General features: G+C 38.4%; 2 protein-coding genes and 1 long non-coding RNA gene across 3 annotated transcripts in view; 1 reads left to right on the forward strand and 2 right to left on the reverse strand.

Annotated features, from left to right (window-relative positions):
• Nucleotides 1-11407, reverse strand: part of LOC147845474 (uncharacterized) — a 154036-nt gene that overhangs the window by 33575 nt on the left and 109054 nt on the right. The gene's annotated exons all lie outside the window — the stretch shown is intronic.
• Nucleotides 988-7412, forward strand: LOC101884528 (uncharacterized). The gene is made up of 2 exons (XM_087243813.1): nt 988-1208; nt 5373-7412. Exon 2 carries the CDS (start codon nt 5378-5380, stop codon nt 6338-6340), a length of 963 nt encoding a protein of 320 aa, XP_087099939.1. The 5' UTR covers nt 988-1208; nt 5373-5377; the 3' UTR covers nt 6341-7412.
• LOC147845475 (uncharacterized) lies at nt 2032-7254 on the reverse strand. The gene is made up of 4 exons (XR_015480307.2): nt 5452-7254; nt 5274-5374; nt 4357-5139; nt 2032-2958 (listed from the first exon to the last, which is right to left on the reverse strand). It is a non-coding gene; the product is annotated as an uncharacterized LOC147845475 (long non-coding RNA).

Genomic DNA, 11407 nt, shown 5'->3' on the forward strand with positions numbered 1-11407 from the left:
CAAAGAACATTGTTGGCATCCAAAGACTTGTAGACCTTGTTGTAAACTTTTAAGAGCCCAAAAAACCAGGGAGAACCTTTCGGTTGTCTTCAAAGCAGAATCCTTTTTAATAAGAAGAACTCAGCATGGCTGTGGCGTCATCGAAAGCAAACTCTAAACTGCACAGCTAACACTATACATTTATACATTTCCAGCATGTAGGTTGGGTCAGATGCAAATGAAGTGTTGTGGTCAGCAGGGTAAACTGCTTTTTCAGGCCTGGTCTCATCATGTTATAGAGACAGAAACTGCCTAACTAGTTGACCGAATAGAGAAAACAAGTTACACAGCGTGCTGTGAAACTGACACTTTGCATTACTTTTGGAATATAAATTATATTACCACAACCTTTAACTTCTTTCTTGTAAAATCACTTGGAGCTTCATTGAGATTGTATATTTGCGAGATTGTCTGCGGCTCTTTCCCTGTGTTTGAGTAAATTTAGCTTTTTCAATATGTACTTTTTAATATACCCCTGTGTTTAGCCGTTTCTTTTTTTTTGTTTTTGCTTTTTGCATTTCTTTTTCTTCATTGTTAAATATGATTGTTCTGCCTATTTGTTGGTGCATGTATAAATTGTATACACTGTTTATGAGCTTAATAAACATAAATAAATAAATAAACAGAGCAAAGCACGACTGGGAAAGAACAGTCAGAACAGGATCCGGTTCAAATTAAGCGCTGCTTGTATCAGTAACAGATTCATTCATGTACTTTACTACAGTAAAACTCTATATAGAATTTATTTCTATTACTATGTGGGTAATTATGTGTGAAGGTGACTTTGTCTTTTCGTCACAATTAGAGAGTTTTATGTTGTATATCGGTTGTTGATGTTTTCTCTAATGAAAGGGGATGTGGCAATTAGTGGATGCTGCTGTTATTGTCCTCTAGATGGCAGTAGTGCTGAGCACACAGTTAGCAGAGGCATTATCCGAGTAAAAGCTCAGAGCAAGGAAAACTCGTGTGGAGGTTCAGTGCTGAAGAAATCACGACAACACACTCCAGCTTTTATATTGAACCTTCTGCTGCCAGACTGTTTATCTGACGGACACTTCAGCTGCTTGCCTTTATTCAGTATATATTGGGGCTCAACTGTACATTCCTCTACAGAAGCAATCAGGAACGCTGGACTTTGTTATTTCAGCTGATATTTCATACACAAACAGGTATGATTCTGTCCTTATTTACATTTCTCTCATTATTTATCAGTTCATATTTTCAGAGGGTATCGCAAAAAAAAGCAAGATAAAGCGATTAAGATGGACATTTCACGCTATCCTGACTGAATTATAATGTTAACTTTGACTTCGTTACAAGAAAGCAAGTGAAAAATGAAGCTAAACTATATTAAATTTAATTTATTCTTTGTCTTTATTACTGTACTCGTAGTTCAAACTCGCCCATTTAGAAGCAAAAACTTTAATAATAAAGTAAACACAGAACAGAAGTCTGGAGCTCCTCCACTGGACTCTTCTTCTGTAGATGTTTTGTGGTGAATCAGCATTAAAGGTGCTCTACTGTCACCTGCTGGACTGGGGTGTGAAGCACTGATGGGCATTTTAGTTCTGTAAGTTAGACTATTAGTTTTCTTCCTTTAGTGTAGTATTTTATTAATTTGCTTCATTACTGCCGCTACATGAATCATCATTAACTTCTGAATGTATTATTATTATCTAAAGACCTGAGGAGATTCTCTGCATGAAAGACTTGTGAATAGCAGATTAACACACAGCTGAATCTCCAGTAATGTAGGGAATTAAATATGGAAGAAATGTGGATGATGTGTGGAGATGATTGAAAGGAGACGTGACTAAACAACATAACGTTCAGTTAATGAGGAAGGAGTATGTGTCAAAGTTTGCGTACTCTTCTGTTACACACTCAAATGTACTTTTTAGGGCTGCAACTAACGATTATTTTAATAATTGACTAATCTGTCTGTTATTTTTTTCGATTAATTGATGAATTTGATTTAAAAACAGAAAATAATTCATTTACAACCCTTTATTCAAAAACAGAACTAAAATCTTTAGAAAGTGCACAAACATGCTGTCCTTGAACATTCCTAAGCTGTTAAAATCATAATAATTATTTATGTAGTAGTTTTGTCCTGTTTTCAATCCAGATATCAAAAAAAAAATCTTGACTCAATCATACAGGGGTCTCAAACTCAAATTGGCGGGGGCATATCAGTGACAGACAATTCATATGAGGGCTGCTTTAACATTCAAGCACAAGAAAAAGTGGACCCCTGATGTCATTGATGCACTCAGACATTCTTCCCCTGAGTTTATGCAGTCAAAGCTCTTTACATATTGAAGGGGGAGTTTAAATTGCTATAAATTACTACAGTTTAATAACAGGCATAATAATTTATTTTCTTTTCGGCTTAGTTCCTTTATTAATCAGGGGTCGCCACAGCGGAATGAACCGCCAACTCGTCCAGCATGTTTTACGCAGCAGATGCCCTTCCAGCAGCAATCCTTTACTGGGAAACACCCATACACTCTCATTCACACGCATACTCTACAGACAATTTAAGCTTACCTAATCAATAGGGCTGTGTATTGGCAAGGGCCTCATGATACGATACATATTGCGATACATGAGTCACGATACGATATATCGCGATACAATAAATATTGTGATATATTGCAATAGTTTGTATAATAGTTTGCAGCGTCATAATGCAACGTGCTGACCACTGGACCACAATTGCACTGTTATGCTGGTGCGTTTTAATAAATCTGCAAGACTCTGAACCACAGTATTACTTTCTATTGATTACTTAATCTTTTTCTCCCTTTTTAGATTTCTGATCAAGTCATGTCAGCTTTATTAATGAAGTGAATCATCTGATTTTCATTGAGCAGGTGTAACATTCATTAATATTAATTATTCAAATTCCTATATTCACTAATGCCTAGTTCACACTAGAGGATTTTAAGCCTGATTTGAGCCCGATTTGGAAGTTAACGAGCTCGCCGACAGATCGGGCTGTGATCGGGAAGAAATCTGCGGGTGCTCGGCGCTCGCCGCTCTTTATGTGTGAACTACTGAGCAACGCATCAACGAGGCTCGCTGACGCGTCGCCGACACCTCGCAGACGGAAATCCAACATTTAGCATGCTAAATATTCCAGAGCAGTCGGCCGACTCAACCCCACGTGTGGTCAGATGTAGTGACGAGCTGCAGCCAATGAGAGAGCAGATCAGCATGAGCTGAATGCCTGTGTGTTCAGGAGCTCAGCAGAAACATCTGTGATTGGTCAGAATGGGCATCAGTGCACTCGCTTCATTCTGCGTTAGCACAGACATGAGAGTAGGCTATATTAACAGTGGAACTAGAATTCTGTAACTATTAGAATTACCATACTGCTCATTCTGACTGTTCTCATATAAAACGCCATACTGTTACATCATATTTACATTCAAAGCTATTATTGAGATATTAAAATTAAGCTTTGAATGTCTGGCATCACATTTAATGACACCATTACCCTAAAAATAAAATCTTTTTTGGTAATACAGCCTATAAATATGTAGTTAAGATACTAAAACACTTAAAGGTCTTGGCTTTCATTTTCACTTTCAAACAGGAGCTATTTAACAGTACAGAATATGCTGTTTTGAAAGATATCTGAAGTAAACTGATGTTTTTGCCATCAGACAGTTTTGTTTATGTTAGCAGGAAGTTGCTAGGCAAGAAAATGCACACATATTTAAAGTCACAGTGAAAAGTATCAGACATGCGTGCAGTCATTTTAACCAATATGGTAATTTAAGGCAGAAATGCTCAGTTCTTTACTGTTTTGTAATAAAAAAAAAACAATGTCAGAAAGAAATACACTGATAGTTAGAAAAGGGCAGGGTGTTATAAATATGTTAGTTTTATTTCAAAGAGTTATAAAATTACAAAAATTAAAAACTCTCTGTGTATCTATCCACTCAAACCTTGCAGATGAGTGATTAATCCGCTCATAAATCAGCTGATGTGACGATGTTTTTAAATGCTTTCTCCAAAGCTTGAAACGCTGTCAGTGATGTCATCAGCACACAAGCAGCCAATAGTGTTCAGCTTTTTCAGACGACTCCTCCCTCAAAATTTAATTGGCTGTGGTTTGGTAGCTTGAATGAGCTGATGGGGAATGAGATGTTGTCAGATCATGTAGTGTGTGACCCCCCTCTTGTGGATCGTTCACGGAGTGTCGCGTAGTGTGAACACCACAGAGATTAAAAGACACAAAGTCAAGTCATGTAGTGTGAACGGCACAGCGATCTGCTGATGTTTAAAATCCTGTAGTGTGAACTAGGCTTAAGGTGCTGCTGTTTGGGGTCAAATGATATTTACGTCATCATTAACCTGCAGGCTGCATTTTGGACAGAGGGCTGCGAGAAAATAAATAAAAGGAGCGGAGCAGCGGCAAAATAATGAATAAAAACAGTGAAGTTATGGTCAAATAAGTAAATAAATGAAAAAAGTGTGCCTGCTGAGAGTGCTAGCAGCTAGGGACAGCGGCCCCTGCAGCCAAAATACGGAACGGCGGGAATTCTCCCGGTCCTCCCAATTAGCCAATCCGGCCCTGCTCTAAATGTCTTGTTTTACTAGTACAAGTGTGTATTTACTTGTCTAAAACATAAAATAAGCATTGGGTGGTTAAAAACAGCATAATTGTGATGATATGACACGTCTTTCTCTGCCTCAGTGCCCGCCAACATGCCAAAGCTCTGTTTGAATTTTTCACGTCATGCTTGTCGAGCTGGATAACAAGCAAACACCAGCACCAGGGACATTACGCTCCTCACTTCAAAACGGAACCAAAGTAGGATTCTGTAGCGGTTTACCTTGCGTTCGCTCCATTCCTCCTCTTTAAAGACTCCAACAAGTTTGGATGACTAGGGTTGCACAGATTTCTCTGCCTTCTCCGCTTTCCTCTTAGAGCTGTGATGCACTCCAGAATCTGACAGATTGATTAGCTGTAGACTCTAGAACAGTTAAATGTTGTCCTACAGTGTTCTGCCTGGATTTCATCAATAGTCTTGCATTTACTAACACAGACTATAGTTGAAGTGTTTGGAAGTAATTCACATTTTCCTCCTGTAGAAAAACATCATAAGAACAGTGTTTAGTGGCTCAATGTGTTACAGCAGCTGTTGAAATTAAATGAAGGAAAATAGTTTGGGCAAATATTAAATATTTATATAAAGACGGTGACTGGAAGATCGGTGTACCTCGCTGAAGACTGAAATAATCGTGATTTTATAGTTGTTGTCTGCTATCATTTGTTTATATCACTTCTATAAAATGCTGTCTTTTCATATTTATTTCAGGCCTGATGGAGGAGACACAGCATGTTAAAATGAGAGCAAAAACAAAATCACTGAAGAGAAAAAACAGAAAACGTGTCACCTGCACTCAGTGTGGGAAGAGTCTGGCAGACAAAGACAGTCTCAAGATCCACATGCGGATCCACACTGGAGAGAGACCATTCACATGTTCTCAGTGTGGGAAGAGTTTCAAAGACTCATCAGCCCTTAGAAGACACATGTTGATCCACACTGGAAAGAAAGCACACACATGTGATCAGTGCGGAAAATCATTTAGGTTGTCTTCAGGCCTGAATGATCACCTTAGAGTTCATGCAACTGAGAAGCCATATTCATGCACTGTGTGTGGAAAGAGTTTTGCACATCAAGTAAATTTAAGAAGACATCAGAAGATCCACAACAGTGTGAGAGAGTATGTGTGCTCTGAGTGTGAGAAGACCTTTGTTACAGCTGCAAACTTACAACAACACCAGATGATTCACAGTGGAGAAAAACGATACAAGTGTTCACACTGCGACATGAGATTCAGTTGGTTAGGATGCCAGAAAACACATGAGAGGACTCACACCGGAGAGAAACCATACAAGTGTTCACACTGCGAGAAAAGATTCGGTCGGTTATCAAATATGAAAATACATGAGAGGATTCACACTGGAGAGAAACCTTATACCTGTTCACACTGCGACAAGAGATTCAGACAGTTAAGAAACCTGATAACACATGAGAGGATTCACACTGGAGAAAAACCTTATCCGTGTTCACACTGCGACAAGAGATTCAGTCAGTTAGTAAGCCAGAAATCACATGAGAGGACTCACACTGGAGAGAAACCGTACAGCTGTTCACACTGCGACAAGAAATTCAGTAAGTTAAGAAGCCTGAAAACACATGAGAGGACTCACACTGGACAGAAACAAGTGAGATTCAGTCAGTCAGAAACATTGAAAAACACACAAGAGTGTCACGTCTGAGAGTAACATTAACATACAGATATGCACACTTGCAGTATTGATGGGTCGTTCTGGAACAAATCTTTAATGCGACTCTGCAATAACGAGTCCTTTCCGAGTGATTCTTTCATTGCTGTATGTGCAGATAGGGGAAATAATTGATTATTTTATATTCTATCAGGTTTGAGTCGTTCATTATTCACTTGAAATATCTGTCGATCTATCCTCTATGCAGTTTGAGCAAAAAATTTTTTAAGTCCTCTGGTTTTTGAGTACATGTAACTTGATATCAGGATTGTATGTAGGCAATAGTTCATTATTTATTATTTAAAATCATTATTTTCGTCTGAAAGAGCTTAACTCTTTCAGTATTCACGGCACCCAAATGTGTTAAACCCTGTCAATACACATTTAAAAGATATTAGAGAATGTTTTGTTCTTTAAGTTGAGGATAATTCATTAATATAGATCAGGGGTGTCCAAACTCGGTCCGGGAGGGTCGGTGTCCTCAGCCTGATCTCACGTGGAAACAAAAGTATTTTACGTTTTGTCAGTTTATCGGCTAATTCGGACAAAATTAAAGTTGACAAAATTTAGCCTACCCAATTCACCTGTACCGCATGTCTTTGGACTGTGGGGGAAACCGGAGCACCCGGAGGAAACCCACGCGAAGGCATGGAGAACATGCAAACTCCACACAGAAACGTCTTTAATTCAGCTACCATCAGACCTGTTCAGAAAGGTTCTTTTACATGTTTATAATGAAGGAGGCCTCATGGAATCCTCCATCTTGGTCAAATATATAGTGGAGTTCAAGCTCTCCAGATGTGAATCCTGTGGTTGGCTCTACAAAAACACTGGATACTGTGGCGATGGGAGGACAGGGATGTACAAAGCATTCTATTCAGACAAGAGTCTGACGACTTCTGCCCTATGCACTGCTACTAAACGATGAATGGATGGATTTGTACTTAATGGATGGATTTGTGGTGAACTGATGGATGTATGGATTTGTAGTCAGTGGATGGCATGTTTTTTTATTAAGAGATTGTTTTATTTGTTTTTTGATAATTAAACCGAAATGTTTATTGAACTTGTGTCTGTGTTCTAAATTGATTAATATCACTTAAAATTAGGTTACTAATGAGTTAACTTTATTATAAATCTGTGATATTTGAACAACATATATTTACCAGACAAAAAAAAAAGTCAAAATCTAAATTTAAATTATTTTAGGCAATAATTTTAGTGACACTGAGAAACAACTGTCACAGTTTAAAATAGTACTGAATACATCCCTTTACCAAGTAGTGCATTTATAAATAACCACTAAAAAGAACAAAAACAATTAATTTGTCCAATGATATTCAAGCATTTGTATCCATTCGAATGCTGATTTATCCATTATTTTAATGAAACTTGCGATTACGTTTAATTTAACGTTTAATTTTTTATTTTAAACACCAGTAGCATAAAGTAGAATGATCCACCCTTAAGCTAAACGAGCATCTTATATAATATGTTCATCTAATTGGTCAACGCATTTGACCAGAAATAAAACATTTGACCAATAAAAACCTTTTGCCACGCCCCTACCGGAAAAAAACTGACCAATGAAAAACCTTTTGCCACACCCATTTCTCCAGACTGCAGTTACCCATACTAGCCTCAGAATCAGCACCGTAGGCGGGATGTTTGCCTGAACGTCGATCAACAAAAGCTGATTGGCTGCATGTAGCTGACTCTGAGAAAGCTGATTGGCTGCCTGTAGATCCAGAATCATTGTGGGTATTCAGTCAGGAGAAATAGTAAGTCGTTTGTTTTGGTAGTGCACCTATTATGAAGTGTTTTGGGTTGACTTTATATTTTTTTTAAAAAAATGTTTTAGAATGTAGAAACTTAATTTAGCTTAACATAAGCTTAATTTTGAACTTGCCTTCATGTAACTGAGTCAGGGCTAACGTTATATTTCAGTCAGGATAGCGTGAAATGTGCATCTTAATATCTTTATCTTGGTTTTGTGTGGTACACAGAAAACATGAACTGATAAAGAAGGTAAGAAACATAAATAGGGGAAAAAAGAAACATGAGAAGTGTTTAGTTGACACGGTGGTAATGGGCTCCTTTGAGGTCTGCCTCACCTTAACTGCATCGTAGACGAGAGCAGGCGGCTGCAGTTACGGCCCGTTTCCACTGACTGGTACAGCTCAGTACGGTACGGCTCACCTTTATCAGGCTTGCATTTCCACTACCATCCGCTTGTTAAGTGGTGACGTGTTAGTGACGTATGTAATACTGTTTTTGGGTCCAAGCCGCCATTCATTTGAGTGGAAAAATCATTCGTTCATGATTTATTCCTATCACACATTAAAGTTTATTTAACATAAAGTCATAGTGTACACAACAATCTCTGGGCTTGCTGCATAACAAATACCAAAATTTAAACAATTAATAAAACAATGAATCACTTTCTGGGCATCAGATATTAGGCATGGACATATATATTGCGATCGTGACTTTCGAAAGTATTAAATCGCTTTGTAAACGTTTATTATTACCATTTCATAAATCTCGCCATTCAGTTGAATAGAGCGCTTGGACCCGAAAGCCGCTCCATGTGACGTCACACTTAACAAGCGGATAGGTACCCTTTTGGTGGGCGTGGTGTACAGAAAGTTTCAGTCAACGTCTTTCTCCCTCGAATAAATGTCTACAGTAAAGCTGTACGGGTTGTTTACATATATGAGAAGCACTTCTCACAAAACCGAGGCTTTACACACATAAATACTTGTGTATAAATGTTTATTACTAACTTTCCCATGAACATTTGATTATAACTGCAGATCAATGACGTGCGATCAGTGTGAAATAGCCTACTGTAACAACTGCAATTATATGAAAATAATTAAACATATATGAACACATACAGACCCTTACAGTTTCCGATGTTACCAATTACAGAAAAACTACACACAGCAGACATTTAGTGCTTATTCAGGTTCAAAACAACACAAAATATAGCCCACAGTCAGTGCAGACCTCTCGTCTGTGTCTGCAATCTTCAGCAGCACATGTAAGCTCTGTTAAAGAGTCATACTGTCATTCCCAGTTTACAGGGCTCAAAATTGCGACCATTTTGGTCGCATATGTGCCCGAAATTTTACCTATGCGACCTCAAAATATATTTGGGAGCATTTGTGAGTAAAATTGTTGTGTGCGACAGGTTTTTACTGCAAAATGTTCACCACATGATTCAGGAGACAATCACGCAGAATGCATCTCTGCACTTGAAACGCGAAACGCAGCGCTCAGGAATGGTTTAAAACAGTTGTCATGTCAACTTGCTGAAGTAAACAAAGCCAAGTCCGTAATGCTTGCCCCGCCTTTGCACTCTTCTTATTGGCCCACCACTGCTTTAGCACTGAAATATCAGCTGTCAATCACTCTGTCAATGCCTTCTGGCTCGGGATGACAGAGAGAGCTACTACCGCGAAAAACTGTAAAGTGCTGAAGATGAGAATGCAGCTAACACTGACAGATTTTGTTTTAGAAACCACCTAAAGTTACAAATAATGACACATCTTAGTAGTGACCATGTGGTGAATGTTACTCCACCATCTAAACACTAAAAACACTAAAACCTGAACCACACTGTTCCAGTTACTATGACCATTTATGTGAAGCTGCTTTGACACAATCTACATTGTAAAAGCGCTATACAAATAAAGCTGAATTTAATTGAATTGAACCATCTACACTTTTCCAAGAGTGGATGAAAGATCTCCATTGGCTTCAAGTCCGCTATGTAAAGTCTGTGGGATGGAGTTTTCAGGTAACTGTTTGCCACATCTAGCACGAGAGCTTCTGTTTAATCCTTCATATAATCGCCAGATGCTGTCCGCCCTGCAAGTGGCAGCTATATGTCAAATTGAACACCACGTACACCATCGCAAACGGGCTTACACCGAGTAAACTAATATCGCTACTCTTGAAATGTATTGCTGTTAACATGACGTATGCATAAAATAAGGCACATTATATGTCAAAAGCATCAGTGCAATATCAGACAGCACCCGTGAGAACAGCACAGTTATATCATTAACGGATTCATGTCAAGCAGTGTGTGCAGGGCCGGTGAGCGGTCCGTGTATCTTTTGGTCACTTAGTTATGTTACAAAAATCTATTTTCTATTGATAACGGGATTTCTTTGAGACATATTTTCCATGCATATATATATATATATATATATATATATATATATATATATATATATATATATACATATATATACATATATATATATATATATTTTTTTTTTTGCTTGTTAGTTTGACTAGTGTTGATTTCTAATGCAATAAATATGTTTGTATAAAACGTAGTAGTAACGGTGCTTATAAATGCGACTAAATTTTGGCTGATGCGCCTACATTTTTTAAGTTAGGAGCACCGGTGCTTCCAAGCAGAAAGCTTAATTTCGAGCCCTAGTTTATAATAGTCCAAAAGGCGAAGATAAACATGGCAGTTTGTTCGTGATTCAGGTTGCTGAAACGATGTGCTCCTGTGCGTTGTCGGGCTTCTCCTTTGTTCGCGCTTCACTCTCGCGTTTGTCCTTTTCTTTCTGAATGGATCAGATGATAGAGACACTTTAATAATCACGCACCCGTTATTTTCTTCAGCTCAAGTAGTTCGCACACTTTTAGACGGCCTCGTAAAAGAACAACAGGACATGGCAGATTTTGTTCTTCTTGGCTTTGTGTCTGTACATCAAGACTAAGACGAGGTTTGTTTGTCAGTTTTACAGTGTAATGTCTTGGGTGTGTATAACAACATGGCGGCTCCTTTGTTTTCATCTGGCTAGCTACAGACTACCTTGCGATGCATCTCTGTAACCAATCAGCGTTCAGCTGCGCATGTAGCTCCACCTTTTGGTATGCTTTCTCGTGTTTGGTACCCTTTCGAAAGGGTGCCGAAAAAGTGGTACGATATGGTTCGGTACGCCGTGATGTAAAAAATACATTAGAAGTCAGGCTCGGACACTTCCAGAATCTCGCTTATTGTGGGAGCGGATGCAATTGAAATATCACTAT

This window comes from Danio rerio, chromosome 3, assembly GCF_052040795.2.
Source record: "Danio rerio strain M-AB ecotype USA chromosome 3, GRCz13ab, whole genome shotgun sequence".
Classification (NCBI taxonomy): Eukaryota; Metazoa; Chordata; class Actinopteri; order Cypriniformes; family Danionidae; genus Danio; species Danio rerio.